Source organism: Microcaecilia unicolor, chromosome 12 (genome assembly GCF_901765095.1).
Source record: "Microcaecilia unicolor chromosome 12, aMicUni1.1, whole genome shotgun sequence".
Taxonomy (NCBI): domain Eukaryota; kingdom Metazoa; phylum Chordata; class Amphibia; order Gymnophiona; family Siphonopidae; genus Microcaecilia; species Microcaecilia unicolor.
The window spans coordinates 68,371,181-68,391,270 of NC_044042.1; the positions used below are offsets into that span (position 1 = coordinate 68,371,181).

A 20,090-nucleotide genomic window follows, 5' to 3' on the forward strand; every position below is an offset into this window, starting at 1 on the left:
AGACTCCTCCACAATGGATCCCATAGAGGAAAAATTAATTGTAAAGACTGTGTTAACATAAATTCAAACACAAGGGACATCTCACAGACCAAATGGTTTAAACTTTGTCCCGTTCTCTAATCATCGCACATTTATTTTTTATAAAGCTTTTTCACTAGCAGTGCTCAGAAAACTGTTTAATTTAAAGTGAAAAACATCACTTAACTTTCAAGGCTTCTTCCAGGACTGGATTAAGGTCAACTGATTCCCTAAGTACAGCCCAACAATGGTGCCCCTGGGCCCTTCCATTACTTAACTGACAAGACATTACGTGCTGAGAAATATCATCATTGTATGAAACAAAACATCATATATATTTATAATGATTAGAAAAACACTGAAATTCATGTTGGATAATGGGTGTGAAGTGAAAGAGTTAAGGGCATGATAGCTAGGGAAAAAAACTCTGTGGTGCCCCTTTCCTTGGTGCCCTAAGCACGTGCTTATTTTGCTTAATGGTTAATCTCAGGCTGCCGCGTTGTATGCCACTTACTAAGGCGTGCCTTTGAGTCCACGTGCGCAGCCCAACTCTTGAGTGAAAGCCAAAGCCTCTCTGTAACAGACAACACCAACTTTCACAAAAGCACTAATGAGATTTTACATCATATCTGCCACAAAGGCAGTTCCCACCTGAAGATGCATGACTTCACTGCCACTTCCGAAGAATTTTGACCTGGGTTATTCAGCAACTATTACACCCATTAAAAATGGTTATATAGCTTTCACACACTGTGGCCTGCAAAGCCATCGCTGACACCTCAAAAGAAAGCTTCAGCAAAGCTTCCAACCAGGATGGTCATCTTCTTGGTCACTGCCGACACCAGTGCATCCACTTTAGAAGGCAGAACTTTTCCTTCTACTGCAGCTGTAACTGGTACAACTGTGCCACAGATCTACTAACTCAAAGCTTGTATCTGGTGATTCCATTCTGTGTTCATCATCTCATTAACTAAATTGAGGTGCATAGGAAACATTTTGGCTAGCTTTTGAACCACCACCAAAACCAGGTCTCCCTTCTTGTCTTGTGTCTGTGGGTTGATCCCAGAACCTCCAGAAACCACAAAATTAGATAAGGTAGCTCATCCTGCCTGAAAATGCAGACTACAGCAGCATCCTCGCCTAAGGGCGCTTCTGACTCTACCTCTGACGGATCCTTCATCCAAGTATACATAATCTCAGAACCTCCTCCCCCCTGGAATCACTTAACCACTGGACCATAAGGACTGCTTCCTCTGGATTCAAATGTGGGGACAATCTTGGCTTCTTGACATACCTCTGAGCCACTCCACCTATTGATCTGCTTGTCTTCATATAGAAGGCCTGATATAGGAAAAGAACAAACTCTGGGAAGAAAAGAGAATTCCCCTCATGGAAATAAACTCCAACACAGAACCTTTAAAAGCAATTCCTGGTGGATCCTCTGTATATTGCTGTGATGCACCTACCATGGCGGATGTTCCTGCCAAAACCATTGCCCCTCGTGCAATCAGGCCCTGCACCATCAGTACTCCCATGATCTTCTTGTGACAGACTACAGTGGCTTCCTAACTGCACATAGTTTATGCAGGTTTGCCCGGTTACACTTTAAAAAAGCTCCAAATGCTTCAAAACACAGCTATCAGATTAGTTTGCTATGCTTGATGTACAGATCATGTCACAGACTTTTCTTAAAAATCATTGATTACCAGTTAAACAGAGAATCATGTATAAAGCTGCAGTTCTCACCTTTAAGGCTCTTAGGTTCGGGACCCCAGACTATTTATCCAACCTTACTGTACCCTATTGCCCTAGCAGGACCCTTTGTTCCCTTATCGACCACTGCTTAGTCTTATCTAACCCTAAAGCAGCACAATTTGAATCAACTAGACACTCTGCCTTTTATTTCTTGGTGCCCTTCACTTGGAATAGCCTTCCTCTTGCACTTTGTAGTAACATGTCATGTAAGAGCTTCAAGTTGGACCTTAAGACCTGGTTGTTTAACCAAGCCTATAGCACCCCTTGCTGAACCCCCTGGATTGTCTAACACAGGTCCACTAGAACCTCCCCTCCCCTTCTTACATCCTACCTTTCCGTCTCTGCTCTCTCTCTCTGTGAGTGAACTGTCTTTAAATGGAGTTCTTTTCCTACTTTATGCTTAGTCTGTAAACCACTATGCTCTGCATGGCAAAGGCTGCTTGCAAACACGACCAGTCGTCAGGAGCTGCAGGCCGCAAAGCGGTGGTGTCTCTTAGCTGAGCTGCCATACTATCAACCATGTTCTCTTCGCAGTTCTTGCTGACTGGTACACGACCACTGGAATGCTCCGCCTTCTCTTCCGGTGTCCTTCTATAGTTCCTGAGCCTTTCAGGTCAGAAAAATTATTCCTGTTTTCTTTACACTTGTGTTTGGTTGATTTTCAGCTCCTGGGGACACTAAAGGAACCCCTCCCAGGAACAGAGTAGAGACTTGCAAAGGAACGGGGTTCATGGGAATCCTGCGGTAATCCCCTCTGGGGCTGCGGGGCTCCCGCGGGGACGGAAGCAGTTCCTGTGGAGACAGAAGCAGTTCCTGTGGAGACGGAAGCAGTTCCTGCGGGGTTCCTGTGGAGACGGAAGCAGTTCCTATGAGGCTCCCATGGAAACAGAAGCAGTTCCTGCGGGGCTCCCATGGAGACAGAAGCAGTTCCTGCAGGGTTCCCATGGAAGTGTAAGTTGCACCTGTGCCAGCCTCTCACCTACCAAGTACCAAGTTCTTTGAGCGCCATCTCCTCCTTGCTTTAACAGCGTAGATGCGGAAAGTCTCCCATTAAGCCATTAAGGAGGTGGAGACACAAATGGTGACGGAATTAAAAAAGGCGTGGGATGAACATAGGGGATCTCTAATTAGAAAATGGAAGTTATAAAAAAAACTAAACTTAAATGGCTACATGTGTGTGGATGTGTTGAGTGACACTTAGATGGCAACTCTGGCTGTGATGAACTAGGGCCGATACCGGGCAGACTTGTATGGTCCGTGTCCCCCAAATGAGAAGACGAATAGGCTGGAGTGGGCTTCGATGGCAACTCCAGTAGTTGGAACATAAGGACAGGGCCGGGCGGACTTCTATGGTTTATGTCCCTGAAATGCCAAAGGAGGACCATAATCAAATATATAATATCAACGCTCATTGTTGATATAATCATGAATTGATAATGAGTGTGACTATTGGGCTGATGCGCAGACCTCAGCTCTGACACAGGCATGAGCATCAGAGGTCACCCTACCTACTGACGTGTGCATATGGCGACCTCTCAGCACACCAGTGAATCATGTGCGCACCAGAGTGTTCCAAGTTTCAACTTCTGTTCCTTATTGCCTGCAGTGCTGCGGCTCAAACCCAGAGAAAGACCGAGAGAGAAAAATGTAATATTTTTTAATGCACCATTAAATTCTTGCAGGGATGGGCGGGGATGGGTAAGATTCCAGCAGGGACAGGCAGTGATGGGTTAGATTTCTGTCCCTGTGCAACTCTCTAGAACAGAGCAGGAGGCTGAGGCACAATTCAAGCATTCCTGCCATATAGAGAAAGGAAGGGGGTGAGAGACTCAGACAACTGAGCTTACACCCCAGGGCTATATGAACCAGCACTGCTGGTACATCCTAAGGAAGCAGAAAGAGCTGAGCAAAATTAGAAGGCCTAGTCTCTCCAGACCTGGCTGCACACGTATTCGCCTACCATCTGCGGGAGACTGATTAATAGGCTACACAGCTGCACAGGACCCTTATAGGGTGATGTCATGGAACATGTCGCTCTCAGTCTCAATCTTCTGGCAGGAGAACGCATATCTACTTGTGTGGACTGGTCTAGAAGGATAATGAGGAGAACTTTATACAGATAACTTACGCGTATAAAGTTACGTCAGCATATTCAGCATTCAGACTTGAACACATAGTTGGGTCACCATGTTCAGCATTCAGACCTAACACATAGCTAGGCTGAAAACTGCATAAAGATATATGGATATGTGCACCCTGTCCCACAGAATATTTTCCTCTTTGTGTCTCCCTTACTCATGACCGGATAAGTTGTCTTTGATAGCTATCCCTGAATGGTAAAGTACCTTACCTGACAATTCATCTACCAGACTAATGACATCATCTGCAGTCCACTCTTTGGCTTCTGTATCATAGAGTAATTTAATGGCATCGGCCAATCCCTTTAGACTGGTCTCATCTGCTGCTCCTTCTGTCATCTTAGGCCACACAACCTGTCCTAAACATCATTCATCACAATAACAATAGCAAGATAGCAGTTATTCAAACCAGAAGGGAAAGGAAGTCTACATCCACATCTAAATCATGATTTTGGAAAAGTCTTCAGATTTACAAGAAGCACTAAAACACAGTTTTGAGATCTGTCTTCTTTAATCTAATCTAATCTTACGGTTTTATAGACCGCTTAATCCCTAAGTGGTTTAATAATTAGAAGAGCCAATTACAAAGCAGATAGTAGCACAGAGTCAACAAAAAAGGAGGAAAAAATTCAACAATTATCTTGGCTCAAATACTTCTGGAAAAGAAATGTTTTCAGATGTTTGCGAAATAAGAGATAGGAAGGTTGACCTTTTTACACATAATGGTAATGTATTCCAAAAATATAACACCTGGAAAATGAAGGAACTATCCTAAACTCTTAACTCAGAAATCTTTAAAAGAAGGGAATATCAACAAATTTAGGTTGGATAATCGAGATGTTCTATTGGAGTGTGGCTTCTGTTAATTTCACTAAGAGGGGCATTTTTGATAGATTGTCTAAATCAGAATTCTAAACAGGAAAGAAGGTAATTTTCGAAAAAGATAGATGTCTATCTTTTGTTTTTGAAAATACTATGGATGTTTTGTGATTTGGATGTTTTTGTTTTTGTGCCATTTTCGAAAAAAGAAGTCCAAGTGCAAAACGTCCAAAATCAAGCCATTGGGACCTAGGAGGAGCCAGCATTTTTAATAGACTGGTCCCCCTGACATCCCAGGACAGCAATAGGGCACCCTAGGGGGCACTGCAGTGGACTTCATAAACTGCTCTCAGGTACACATCTGACTATTGCTCCCTTGTGTGCTGAGCCCCCCCAAAACCCACAACTGTACACCACTATCATAGCCCTTACGGGTGAAGGGGCACCTATATGTGGGTACAGTGGGTTTCTGGTGAGTTTTGGAGGACTTACAGTTTCCTCCACAAGTGTAACAGGTAGAGGGAGGTAGGAGCCTGGATCCACCTGTCTGAAGTACACTGCACCTACTACTAAACTATTCCAGGGACCTGCATGCTGCTGTAATGGACCTGAATATGACATCTGATGCTGGCATAGAGGCTGGCAAGTAATGTTCTTCATCACAATTTTGGGGGGTGGGAGGGGGTTAGTGACCACTGGGGGAGTATGGGGAGGTCATCCCTGATTTCCTCCAGTGGTCATTTGGGGCACCTTTTTGTGCCTTATTCATAATAATCTACTACATTTCTTTGAAGGGGTGAACAAACATGTGGATAAAGGTGAGCCAGTTGATACTGAGGCATATTTTCAAAGCACTTAGCCTTCCAAAGTTCTATAGAAACCTATGGAACTTTGCAAGGCTAAGCGCTTTGAAAATATGCCTCATTGTGTATCTGGATTTTCAGAAGGCGTTTGACAACGTACCTCATGAAAGACTCCAAAGGAAATTGGAGAGTCATGGGATAGGAGGTAGTGTTCTATTGTGGATTAAAAACTGGTTAAAAGATAGAAAACAGAGAGTAGGGTTAAATGGTTAGTATTCTCAATGGAGAAGGGTAGTTAGTGGGGTTCCCCAGGGGTCTGTGATGGGACCGCTGCTTTTTAACATATTTATAAATGACATAGAGATGGGAGTAACTAGTGAGGTAATTAAATTTGCTGATGACACAAAGTCATTCAAAGTCCTTAAATCGCGGGAGGATTGTGAAAAATTACAAGAGGACCTTACGAGACTGGGCGTCTAAATGGCAGATGACGTTTAGAGGCTTTGAAAATATGCCTCTTAATGTGAGCAAGTGCAAAGTGATGCATGTGGGAAAGAGGAACCCGAATTATAGCTATGTCATGCAAGGTTCCACGTTAGGAGTCACAGACCGAGAAAGGGATCTAGGTGTCGTCGTTGATACGTTGAAACCTTCTGCTCAGTATGCTGCAGCAGCTAAGAAAGCAAATAGAATGTTAGGTATTATTAGGAAAGGAATAGAAAACAAAAATGAGGATGTTATAATGCCCTTGTATCACTCCATGGTGTGACCACACCTCGAATATTGTGTTCAATTCTGGTCGTCACATCTCAAAAAAGATATAGTGGAATTAGAAAAGGTGCAGAGAAGGGCAACGAAAATGATAAAGGGGATGGGACGACTTCCCTATAAGGAAAGGCTAAAGTGGCTAGGGCTCTTCAGCTTGGAGAAAAGGCGGCTGAGGGGAGATATGATAGAGGTCTATAAAATAATGAGTGGAGTGGAACGGGTAGATGTGAAGCGTCTGTTTACGCTTTCCAAAAATACTAGGAGTAGGGGGCATGCGATGAAGCTACAATGTAGTAAATTTAAAACGAATTGGAGAAAATGTTTCTTCACTCAACGTGTAATTAAACTCTGGAATTCGTGCTTAGCTTAGTGGAGTTTAAAAAAGGTTTGGACTGCTTCCTAAAGGAAAAGTCCATAGACCATTATTAAATGGACTTGGGGAAAATCCACTATTTCTGGGATAAGCAGTATAAAATGTTTTTGTACTTTTTGGGGATCTTGCCAGGTTATTTGTGACCTGGATTGGCCACTGATTGAAACAGGATGCTGGGCTTGATGGACCTTTGGTCTTTCCCAGTATGGCAATACAGCGAATGCTACATACCTGTAGAAGGTATTCTCCGAGGACAGCAGGCTGATTGTTCTCACTGATGGGTGACGTCCACGGCAGCCCCTCCAATCGGAACACTTTCTAGCAAAGTCCTTTGCTAGTCCTCGCGCGCCGATGCCCACCGCGCATGTGCGGCCGTCTTCCTGCCTGAACCGGCTCGTGCCGGCCAGTCTCATATGTAGCAAGACAAAGAGAAGGGAAGACACAACTCCAAAGGGGAGGCGGGCGGGTTTGTGAGAACAGCCTGCTGTCCTCGGAGAATACCTTCTACAGGTATGTAGCATTCGCTTTCTCCGAGGACAAGCAGGCTGCTTGTTCTCACTGATGGGGTATCCCTAGCCCCCAGGCTCACTCAAAACAACAACCATGGTCAATTGGGCCTCGCAACGGCGAGGACATAACTGAGATTGACCTAAAAAATTTACCAACTAACTGAGAGTGCAGCCTGGAACAGAACAAACATGGGCCTAGGGGGGTGGAGTTGGATTCTAAACCCCGAACAGATTCTGAAGCACTGACTGCCCGAACAGACTGTCGCGTCGGGTATCCTGCTGCAGGCAGTAATGAGATGTGAATGTGTGGACAGATGACCACGTCGCAGCTTTGCAAATCTCTTCAATAGTGGCTGACTTCAAGTGGGCTACCGACGCTGCAATGGCTCTAACATTATGAGCCGTGACATGACCCTCAAGAGCCAGCCCAGCCTGGGCATAAGTGAAGGAAATGCAATCTGCTAGCCAATTGGATATGGTGCGTTTTCCCACAGCCACTCCCCTCCTGTTGGGATCAAAAGAAACAAACAATTGGGCGGACTGTCTGTTGGGCTGTGTCCGCTCCAGGTAGAAGGCCAATGCTCTCTTGCAGTCCAATGTGTGCAGCTGACGTTCAGCAGGGCAGGAATGAGGACGGGGAAAGAATGTTGGCAGGACAATTGACTGGTTCAGATGGAACTCCGACACAACCTTTGGCAAGAACTTAGGGTGAGTGCGAAGGACTACTCTGTTATGATGAAATTTGGTGTAAGGGGCCTGGGCTACCAGGGCCTGAAGCTCACTGACTCTACGAGCTGAAGTAACTGCCACCAAGAAAATGACCTTCCAGGTCAAGTACTTCAGATGGCAGGAATTCAGTGGCTCAAAAGGAGGTTTCATCAGCTGGTTGAGAACGACATTGAGATCCCATGACACTGTAGGAGGCTTGACAGGGGGCTTTGACAAAAGCAAACCTCTCATGAAGCGAACAACTAAAGGCTGTCCTGAGATCGGCTTACCTTCCACACGGTAATGGTATGCACTGATTGCACTAAGGTGAACCCTTACAGAGTTGGTCTTGAGACCAGACTCAGACAGGTGCAGAAGGTATTCAAGCAGGGTCTGTGTAGGACAAGAGCGAGGATCTAGGGCCTTGCTGTCACACCAGACGGCAAACCTCCTCCACAGAAAGAAGTAACTCCTCTTAGTGGAATCTTTCCTGGAAGCAAGCAAGATAGGGGAGACACCCTCTGACAGACCCAAAGAGGCAAAGTCTACGCTCTCAACATCCAGGCCGTGAGAGCCAGGGACCGGAGGTTGGGATGCAGAAGCGCCCCTTCGTCCTGTGTGATGAGGGTCGGAAACACTCCAATCTCCACGGTTCTTCGGAGGACAACTCCAGAAGAAGAGGGAACCAGATCTGACGCGGTCAAAAAGGAGCAATCAGAATCATGGTGCCTCGGTCTTGCTTGAGTTTCAACAAAGTCTTCCCCACCAGAGGTATGGGAGGATAAGCATACAGCAGACCCTCCCCCCAGTCCAGGAGGAAGGCATCCGATGCCAGCCTGCCGTGGGCCTGAAGCCTGGAACAGAACTGAGGGACTTTGCGGTTGGCTCGAGATGCGAAGAGATCTACCAAGGGGGTGCCCCACACCTGGAAGATCTGCCGCACTACACGGGAATTGAGCGACCACTCGTGAGGTTGCATAATCCTGCTCAACCTGTCGGCCAGACTGTTGTTTACGCCTGCCAGATATATGGCTTGGAGCACCATGCCGTGACGGCGAGCCCAGAGCCACATGCTGACGGCTTCCTGACACAGGGGGCGAGATCCGGTGCCCCCCTGTTTGCTGACGTAATACATGGCAACCTGGTTGTCTGTCTGAATTTGGATAATTTGGTGGGACAGCCGATCTCTGAAAGCTTTCAGAGCGTTCCAGATCGCTCGTAACTCCAGAAGATTGATCTGCAGATCGCGTTCCTGGAGGGACCAGCTTCCTTGGGTGTGAAGCCCATCGACATGAGCTCCCCACCCCAGGAGAGACGCATCCGTAGTCAGCACTTTTTGTGGCTGAGGAATTTGGAAAGGACGTCCCAGAGTCAAATTGGACCAAATCGTCCACCAATACAGGGATTTGAGAAAACTCGTGGACAGGTGGATCACGTCTTCTAGATCCCCAGCAGCCTGAAACCACTGGGAAGCTAGGGTCCATTGAGCAGATCTCATGTGAAGGCGGGCCATGGGAGTCACATGAACTGTGGAGGCCATGTGGCCCAGCAATCTCAACATCTGCCGAGCTGTGATCTGCTGGGACGCTCGCACCCGCGAGACGAGGGACAACAAGTTGTTGGCTCTCGTCTCTGGGAGATAGGCACGAGCCGTCCGAGAATCCAGCAGAGCTCCTATGAATTCGAGTTTCTGCACAGGGAGAAGGTGGGACTTTGGATAATTTATCACAAACCCCTGTAGCTCCAGGAGGCGAATAGTCATCTGCATGGACTGCAGGGCTCCTGCCTCGGATGTGTTCTTCACCAGCCAATCGTCGAGATATGGGAATACGTGTACCCCCAGTCTGCGAAGTGCCGCTGCTACTACAGCCAAGCACTTTGTGAACACTCTGGGCGCAGAGGCGAGCCCAAAGGGTAGCATACAGTACTGGAAGTGACGTGTGCCCAGCTGAAACCGCAGATACTGTCTGTGAGCTGGCAGTATCGGGATGTGCGTGTAGGCGTCCTTCAAGTCCAGAGAGCATAGCCAATCGTTTTCCTGAATCATGGGGAGAAGGGTGCCCAGGGAAAGCATCCTGAACTTTTCTTTGACCAGATATTTGTTCAGGGCCCTTAGGTCTAGGATGGGGACGCATCCCCCCTGTTTTCTTTTCCACAAGGAAGTACCTGGAATAGAATCCCAGCCCTTCTTGCCCGGATGGCACGGGCTCGACCGCATTGGCGCTGAGAAGGGCGGAGAGTTCCTCTGCAAGTACCTGCTTGTGTTGGAAGCTGTAGGATTGAGCTCACGGTGGACAATTGGAGGTTTTGAGGCCAAATTGAGGGTGTATCCTTGCCGGACTATTTGCAGAACCCACTGATCGGAGGTTATGAGAGGCCACCTTTGGTGAAAAGCTTTCAACCTCCCTCCGACTGGCAGGTCGCCCAGCACTGACACTGGATGTCGGCTATGCTCTGCTGGAGCCAGTCAAAAGCTCGTCCCTTGCTTTTGCTGGGGAGCCGAGGGGCCTTGCTGAGTCGCACGCTGCTGACGAGAGCGAGCGCGCTGGGGCTTAGCCTGGGCCGCAGGCTGTCGAGAAGGAGAATTGTACCTACGCTTACCAGAAGAGTAGGGAACAGTCTTCCTTCCCCCAAAAACTCTTCTACCTGTAGAGGTAGAGGCTGAAGGCTGCCGGCGGGAGAACTTGTCGAATGCGGTGTCTCGCTGGTGAAGTTGTTCTACCACCTGTTCGACTTTTTCTCCAAAAATATTATCCGCACGGCAAGGCGAGTCCGCAATCCGCTGCTGGATTCTATTCTCCAGGTCGGAGGCACGCAGCCATGAGAGTCTGCGCATCACCACACCTTGAGCAGCGGCCCTGGACGCAACATCAAAGGTGTCATACACCCCTCTGGCCAGGAATTTCCTGCACGCCTTCAGCTGCCTGACCACCTCCTGAAATGGCTTGGCTTGCTCAGGGGGGAGCTTGTCCACCAAGCCCGCCAACTGCCGCTCATTGTTCCGCATGTGTATGCTCGTGTAGAGCTGGTACGACTGAATTTTGGCCACGAGCATAGAGGAATGGTAGGCCTTCCTCCCAAAGGAGTCCAAGGTTCTAGAGTCCTTGCCCGGGGGCGCCGATACATGCTCCCTAGAACTCTTGGCCTTCTTTAGGGCCAAATCCACAACTCCAGAGTCATGAGGCAACTGAGTGCGCATCAGCTCTGGGTCCCCATGGATTCGGTCCTGGGACTCAATCTTCTTGGGAATGTGGGGATTACTTAATGGCTTGGTCCAGTTCGCCAGCAATGTCTTTTTGAGGACATGATGCATGGGTACTGTGGACGCTTCCTTAGGTGGAGAAGGATAGTCCAGGAGCTCAAACATTTCAGCCCTGGGCTCGTCCTCCACAACCACCGGGAAGGGGATGGCCGTAGACATCTCCCGGACAAAGGAAGCGAAAGACAGACTCTCGGGAGGAGAAAGCTGCCTTTCAGGAGAGGGAGTGGGATCAGAAGGAAGACCCTCAGACTCCTCGTCAGAGAAATATCTGATGTCTTCCTCTTCTTCCCACGAGGCCTCACCCTCGGTGTCAGACACAAGTTCACGGACCTGTGTCTGCAACCGTGCCCGGCTCGACTCCGTGGAACCACGGCCACGGTGGGAGCGTCGAGAGGTAGACTCCCTCGCCCGCACCGGCGAAGCTCCCTCCGCCGACGTAGTCGGGGAGCCTTCCTGGGAAGCGACCTCAGTCGATACCGCACGCGGTACCGATGCCGGAGACCTCACCCCGGGCAAAGGGCCAGCCGGCGCCTCACTCAACAGTACCGGTGGCGCAAGCACCCCCGGTACCGGAGGGGTAGGGCGCAACAGCTCTCCTAGGATCTCTGGGAGAACGGCCCGGAGGCTCTCGTTCAGAGCGGCTGCAGAAAAAGGCATGGAAGTCGATGCAGGCGTCGATGTCAGAGTCTGTTCCGGGCGTGGAGGCTGTTCCGGGCTGTCCAAAGGGGAGCGCATCGACACCTCTTGAACAGAGGGCGAGCGGTCCTCTCGGTGCCGATGCCTACTGGGTGCCGACTCCCTCGGCGACCCAGAGCTCTCGGTGCCGACACGGGAAGGAGACCGGTGACAATGCTTCTTCGACTTCTTGGAACGAAGCATGTCACCGGAGCTTCCCGGCACCGACGAGGAGGACGTAGAATCCAGCCGTCTCTTCCTCGGGGCCGAGGCCGAAGGAGGTTGGTCTCGGGGGGGCTGTACCGCAGGAGCCCTCAGGGTGGGGGGAGACCCACCCGAAGGCTCACCGCCACCAGCAGGGGAATGGACAGCCCTCACCTGCACTCCAGACGAAGCACCACCGTCCGACGACATCAGCAGACGAGGAGGTCTCGATACTACCGACGCCGCCTTCCGATGACGCCCCCGATGCAGAGGGCCGATGCCTCGATGCACTCAGGACGAAGATGAAGGTCCAGGCGCCGCCGCAGTCGATACTCCCGGTGCCGATGCCGACGAAGAGCCCGAGAACAAAACGTTCCACTGGGCTAATCTCGCTACCTGAGTCCGCTTTTGTAAAAGGGAACACAGACTACAGGCCTGCGGGCGGTGCCTAGCCCCCAGACACTGAAGACACAACGCGTGCCTGTCAGTGAGCGAGATTACCCGGGCGCACTGGGTGCACTTCTTGAAGCCGCTGGAAGACTTTGATGTCATGGGCGGAAAAATTGCGCCGGAGAGATCAAAACTCGAAATGGCGAAAAAGGCACCGCAAAAATTAGGGGGAAGAAAAACTTCGACCGAGGCCTAAATAGGGCCTACCCCGACGACGAAAGAAAACTTACCGGGGCAAAAACTGGAAGTATGGGAAGGGAGAAGACCATAAAGGTCTCCTTCCGACACCTTTTTTTTTTTTTTTTTGAAAGACACAGTCGATAAACGACGCGCGAGGTCAACTTTGGGGCGCGAATGGCGAAACACAACCGTACCGAGCGCGGACAAAAGAAGAGTGGCCGGTACGAGCCGGTTCGGGCGGGAAGACGGCCGCGCATGCGCGGTGCGCATCGGCGCGCGAGGACTAGCAAAGGACTTTGCTAGAAAGTGTTCCGATTGGAGGGGCTGCCGTGGACGTCACCCATCAGTGAGAACAAGCAGCCTGCTTGTCCTCGGAGAATTATGTACTTATAAAAACAGGTCTACCTCAAAATGTCTACGTTTTAGTCCTGGGTGTGTTTGTTTTGATCCATTATGGCTGAAAGACGTGTAAGTCTTAGGAACGCCCAAATCCCACCTTGAACACGCCCCTGGCACGTCCCCTTGAGATTTAGACGTCCTTCTGATGGACTTCAGAGAAAAATGTCTAAAAAGAGCTTTGAAAATACTGATTTGGACGTTTTTGTGAGATAAAAGTCCAAATGCAGACTTATGTCACTTTTTGGACGCTTTTCTCCTTTGAAAATGAGCCCCTAAATGTAATAAATTTGAATGTCAAATATGCCATTTTAAATAGAATATGGGCTTGAACAGAAAGCCAGTGAAGCTTTATCAACAAAGGAGTTGCTTTATCATATTTCTTCTTTTTAAAGATCAACTTAGCAGCAATATTCTGTAGGGGCTGTAACTTCTACAATTTAACTGATATCCACAATATGAAGAGTTATAGTAATCTAATATGGGTAAGATTAACAATTGAACCAACAGTTTGACAGCGGTATGTTGAATTAGTTGTAAATGGTGTAACTGATAAAGAGTGCACATTTCCCTAACTAGACAACTGGCTAGTAAAAAGTACGTTAAAAGAAAGAGAACTAGTGTCCAGAACTGTTCAGGTGCTGGAGCTATTAGGGTTCATTGCCAACTACCCAAAGTCCCATTTGCTTCCCGTACAAAGATTGGAATTCATAGGAGCCCTGTTAGACATGGTTCAGGCCCAGGCTTTTCTTCTACATCAGTGTGTGGACACTTTAGCCCACATTGTGCTACAGATTTGCAAGAGCCAGCAGGTCAGCTCAGCAAATGTTGAGATTGCTAGACCATGTGGCCTCGACTGTCTCTGTGACACTTATGTCATGCCTCCATTTGAGGCCATCCCAGTGGACTCTAGCTTCCCAATGGTCATAGGCCAGAGGGAGACTAGTGGATAACACCACCATCACTCCTTCCCTGCAGGAGTCTCTTGTGTGCTTGCCAAATTGAACCAATTTGACAAAGGAGCTTCCATTCAAAATTCTTCCTTCCCATAAGATGCTGACAACAGATTTATTCAACCTGGGCTGAGGAGCTCAAGTAGATGGGCTTCACGCTCTTGGTCAGTGGTCCTCCCAGGAGACTCGGTTGCACATAAAACTCCTGGAACTTCGGGCAGTATAGAATGCTCTAAAGGCTTTCAGAGATTGGCTAATTCACAGAATTTTTCTCATTCATCAATCAGATTGCAAGGTACCATATCAACAAGCAGGGAGGAACTGGGTCATACCTCCTGTGTCAAGAATCAGTTGGGATGTGGAGTTGGGCATCCAACCATGGCATGTTGCTCAGAGCCACTTCCTGGCAGGAAAAAAAACAGTCTGGTGGGCAGACTGAGCAGGGTAATGCAACTGCATGAGTGGTCTCTCAGCATAAGCATAGCCCAGGTGATCTTCTGTGACTGGGGCACCCCCTTGGTGGATCTCTTTGCTATTCACCTGAAAGTCCTTCAGTTCTGTTCCAGACTAAGATGGTTCCCCTTATGATGGGACAATAAATATTAATACAACTTGGAAACCAAGATCACATGGCAGGTTAGCTGCAGATGTTTATCTCGAGGAACGGGTCTTCTGTATGTGTATCCTCCCATACCTCTCATAGGGAAGACTCTTTTGAAACTTGAGCAGGACCAAAGAACCATGATCCCCATCATTCCCTACTGTCCGAGACAGATATGCTTTCCTCTACTTCTGGAGCTAGCCTGCACAGACCTGTGCAGTGTATTCCAACCGTTATCACTCAGCTTGGACGTTGAGAGGTTAGAAATTGATTCTCTCCAACTGCATGACGGTGTCTCCCCTGTATGGTTGCTTGCTTCTTGTCCTACACAACTCAGTAAGGGTTCACCTGGTCCAGTCTAACAGACTGAAACAACTGATGCTAGCATCACCGTTCCAAAAGACAATTAAAAATTAGAAGATTTTCAGCTCTCTATTCCCTGTTCTTGCAAGTCAAAATATGGAACTCTCTACCTATTCCCATCAGAACAGAAAACAGCTACCTCACCTTCAGGAAGAGGCTAAAATCCTTTCTCTTCCCAAAGACTGCTTCATAACAATCCATCATGGTTTCTACCTCCTAGTATTATCCATTATCCTTTCCTAACACTATTTGCTTTTGTCTCACCTAGAATGTAAGCCGCACTGAACCCTGGAAAGGGGATATTAGTGGTATACAAGAATTGATTTGAATTGAAAATTTCTTGTTCATTAATGGAGCAACTTTATCGAGAGCAAGAGTAGTAGAAATATTCCACTGCTCTAATAAAACTTCAGGATCTTGAGTGTCTGGATATAAGCAGAACTAACCTGTGACCAAAAGCTTTGTTCATCTATTTTCCCTTATGAGCTGGTGAAAATCTTATTTTGATGGATTACTATTTTAGATATATAGGGGTCAATATTCAGCTGGCAGCAGTGAGCGTTTTGCTGACTGCCACTGTTCTCGGATATTCAATGCTGGGCCATGTCTAGGCTTTGGCATTGAATATCCGAGTTTATGCCGCATCGGCTAACACATTGCCTATTAAGTCAATAATCTGAACTTATTTGGGCATGGGTTGCCGCATAAAGATATGAATGTATTTTATGCGGTTACCCTGAAATATCGGCACTTAACTAGCCAAGTGCTAACCCCACTCCTGGAACGCCCCCATAATAGCAGGCTTTCACTTAGGCACTAACTGCTAATTTTCAGAGGCTTTAACTGGTTAGGTGCTGCTGAAAATTAGTGAATAGCCCCGAAGAAGTGATTTAACCAGTCAGTGGTTGTTTCTGGCTAGTTAAATCATTTTGAATATCGATCAGAAAAATTCAGACATTTTATTTATCTACATCTGCATTCGTACCCTACATTTTCTAATAGGGAATCGGTTCAATGTGGCTTACAAGTTTCTTTGGTTATGTATGTTACATAGTTGTTATGTGCTGTCGCTTGTCTAGTTCAGTTCTTGTTCGAGGTCTGGTACCACCATGTGTCGGTTTGTTTACAAGGGGTCAGCAGGGAAGGATTGTTTGAAGAAGTGGGCTTTCATGTATTTTCTGAAAGCCAAGTAGTTGTTCATGCATTTGAGGGCCTTTGGTATCAAGAAATGTATTAAGTTATGTCCAATAAAAAAAGGTATCATCTTATTTTCTTTTCCATGTTTTATTTCTACTGATATTTGGGAAAGTGCAGGGTGAGATAGGTTCTAGCACCTTTGATTGCATTGCGTATAGGTAGTTTTATTAGGTTTGTAATGTATTCTGGTGCAACGTGGAAGATTACTCTGTAGGCAAGTGAGCATATCTTGAAGGATATCCATGCTTCCACTGCGAGCCAATGTAATTTTTGGAGTACTGGTCGTGCACTTTCAAAGCATTTTTTTTTTTACTGAATTTTAGGCTTGCTGCTGTGTTTTGTGCTCCTTGCAGTTTTTTTTAGTGATTGTTCCTTGCATCCGGCATAGATTCCGTTGCAGTAGTCAGCATGGGTGAGTACCAAGGATTATACTAATGTGCAGAATACATCCCTTGGGAAGTAGTTTTTAATGCACTTCAGTTTCCACATGGTGTGGAACATTTTCTTTGCAGTGACTGATATTTGTGCGTTGAGGGTCAAGTTGCAGTCTATGGTGGCTCCTAGGATTTTTAGATTGTCAGATATAGGGAGGGATGTGTCCATGATGGAGATGTTTGGGAATTGGGCAGTGTTGTGGGGTGAAGTGATTATCAGGCATTGTGTTTTGTCTTTGTTCAGTTTGAGTTGAACATTGATGCTCAGGATTCCATTAAGTTTATACCTTCTGTAATCCTGGTTCTGATTCTGTGCCGGTTTTTCTTAAAAAGGGATAAAGATTGATATGTCATCAGCGTATATAAGTGGATTTAATCCTTGTTTAGATAGTATTTGGGCAAGGGGGGACATCATTAGGTTCAATAATATTGGTGAGAGCAGCGAGTCCTGTGAGACTCCACATATTGCTTTACATGTCTGGGAGAGGGCGGTATTCATCTTTACTTGGAAGGTTCTTGTGGTTAGGAATCCTGGTATCCATTTGAGCACCTTCCCACCTATTCCAATTTTGTCAAGGATTCTTTTGAGGATTTGGTGGTCAACCATGTCAAATGCCCTTGACATGTTGAATTGTAGTAGGAGAATGTTTCTTCCATGTGATATTTCTTTTTTGAAATTTGCTAATAGTTTGATTAGCACTGTTTTGGTGCTATGGTTGGATCTAAAGCCTGATTGAGATTCATGTAGTACGGAGAATTTGTTGATGTAGGTGGTTAGCTAGTGGCAACTATTCCTTCCATAATTTTGGTTGTCAGGGGTATGGATGCTACAGGCCTGTAGTTTGAGGTGTCGATGTTTTTTTGGGGTCTTTTGGGATTGGTATAAACAGAATGTTGCCTTTTTTCTGAGGGAAGCGGTCTTCTTGGACCATGTAGGTCAGGGGAGAGGTGAGATGATCTATGAATTGGTTAGGCACGAGTTTTGTTACGTGATTGGGGCATGTGTCTAGCATGCAGTGGGTGGACAATTTTCTTAGTGTTTGTGCTACTATTTCATAGGTGGGTTGTGTGAAGGTGGTCCATGTCATGCCTGCTGGAGCTTCTTCTGGAGTTGATCAAGTTCGTCTATGAGGGGTTTGAGGTTTGTGTCATTTTGTGTTATTTATTAGGTTCAGTATTTTCTCTTCAAAGAATCTGGCAAGATCATTTTCTGATGGGAGGTTATCGTTCGTCGTTATCAAAGGTTTGGTGTTTATTGGACTGTTTATAAGTTTGTACAATTGTTTTGTGTCCCTATAGTCTGAGCCTATTTGTTTCTTGTAGTATTGTTTTTTAGCCTGTCTTATTTTGATCTTGTATTTGTTTCATGCTTCCCTCTACGTGATTTTGTTTGTTTCATTTTTGTTTTTCATCCATGCTCATTCAAGTCTTCTGCAAAGGGTTTTTACCCGTTTCACAGTTCGTCGTACCATGGGGTTGTGTTTTGTCTTTGTCCGGTTTTTGTTCTCATTGGGGCTATTTCGTCCAGTGTGTTGGTGATTCTTTTATCCCATCATCTAGGAATTCTTCTGTGTTTGTTGTTGGTGGCCACTGATCTTTATATATGGTGGTCCAGAATTTGGTTGCATTGATCTTTCTTAGAGTTATGTACATTGTCTGTGTTTGAGGAGGTGGGGTTTTATGTTCTTTCCAATAAAGGGCTAGGTTTAGTTTGAAGAGGTAAGACCAGGGGGTTTGTGTCCACCTCGGGTTCTATATTTTGTAGTTGTTCTCCTGTGAGAATCTATATGCTAGTAGGTCTATGGTATGTCCTTTGATGTGGGTAGTATTCATTGGTGGTTATGGAAGTCCCAAAATTTGAGGAATTGGTCACATTCCTTGGAGTTTTCTGGGTTTTTTGGTCTTCCAGGAGGAGGTTGATATCCCCTACTAATATGATGTTGGGGTTTGTTATACATGCATTTGAAATGAAATTCATGAAGTTGTTTTGGGTTGTATTCCAGGTTCCTGGGGGTCTGTAGAACAGAATGCAGCATACATGTGTGGGTCGAGATTGATCCTCGATTCTAATTGAAGCTATTTCCAGTTGTGGTGTAATGGATTCTGCTATTGTTTCTCCCTTCAGAAAGGATCTGTAGAGCAGTGTGATTCCCCCACCTATTTTCTCTTGTCTGATCCAGTGTAGGATTTTGTAACCTGGAGGGCACAGGTCAAGAATGATAGGGTCTTCCTTGTCATGGATCCATGTTTCATTTATGAAGGCCAGGCCGAGGTTTTCATCGATTATCCAGTCTTTCATGGTTTCTGTTTTGTTCACTAGTGATCTGGCTTGATGTAACCCGCTGGTACTGGTTGGTAGTCATCCTCTGGTAGTGTGATTGTAGCAATTTTCTTTATTTGACTATTGTTCGGGTTTCTGAGTTTCTTGGTTTCTTTGGTGAGTTTGGGTGTCGTTTGGCGATTGTCATTTTTTAGGGTGCTGCATCCATTTGTATGGGTTCTTCCTGTGAGGGGGGTCGGTCCTTAATGTTGGGTGACGAATGTTGCATAGTATTGGAATCTTGTTGGTTATTTCCGGGGTCAGGGTGGTTGTTGGTCTTATTAATGTAAGGGTAAATAGTCCTATTAGAATTTTCATGATATACATGTTTTTCCTTGGAGTTTGCTAGCACATTACCTTTCAATGCCTGGTAATTTTCTCTACGGTTACACTTAAAGCCCTGTTAACTCATAAGCAGCTGAAGTGGTTTTCACTGTCCATTATTCTGAGTGAGGATAGCATCATTTTTTTTATCAGCAAGCCATTGGGTATGCACTCTCATTATGTGAAACCTGTTCTCATGGACAGAACTACATAACTACAGAAAAAAACATCATCTTTGTAAGGAGGATTCGTTAGTACAGCAGATCAGTGGGTATACACTCTCAGTACGGAGAACCTATTCTCATGGACATAATTACATAGAGAAATAAAACATCATCTATGTAAGGAGAATTTTCCCTGTACTAAGACAAAGTAAACTGACCCTGTTTATATGGATATACTGGACTCTAGGCATGTGCTTCTATTATATTGGATTAGGAATCCAGTGGGTGCCTAAGCATGTTGGGTTGAATCGGTAGCTGTGCATTGATATCAAGGTGTGCCTCATATGATTCCAGGCAGTGGCCAGTCAGGAACAAGTAGCTGTATATTGTTGTCAGGTTAGCCTACTGATACTCTAGGTTGCACCTAGGTGGGGACAAGGGAGAAACCCACTAGTAGGCAGGTGTTCCCCAGAGACCTAGGCTGCTTCCCTGGGGTCGTCTCCGTCTCGTGTGGAGCCCGTGCCTGTCATCTCTGTTCCTGGGGTTGCCGGTGTCCATGCTGGCTTACCATGCTGTCTCCTTTCCCTGTCGGGCACCTAGCAGCCTTGTCAAGCGGATCGGTTGTACACCACTGTGATCCCGACCCACGTCCACCCTGCAGGAGCGGTTCGGGTCT

The 20,090-nt window shown here is 46.7% G+C and overlaps 1 protein-coding gene across 3 annotated transcripts in view; it reads right to left on the minus strand.

The window, feature by feature from the left end:
• FBXO47 (F-box protein 47) overlaps window positions 1-20,090 on the minus strand; it is a 250,634-nt gene that overhangs the window by 66,352 nt on the left and 164,192 nt on the right. For all 3 annotated transcript variants that reach the window (XM_030221122.1, XM_030221121.1, XM_030221124.1), the window contains exon 8: window positions 4,124-4,270. In XM_030221122.1, coding sequence (XP_030076982.1) covers window positions 4,124-4,270 — 147 coding nt within the window. The remainder of the gene's footprint in view (window positions 1-4,123; window positions 4,271-20,090) is intronic.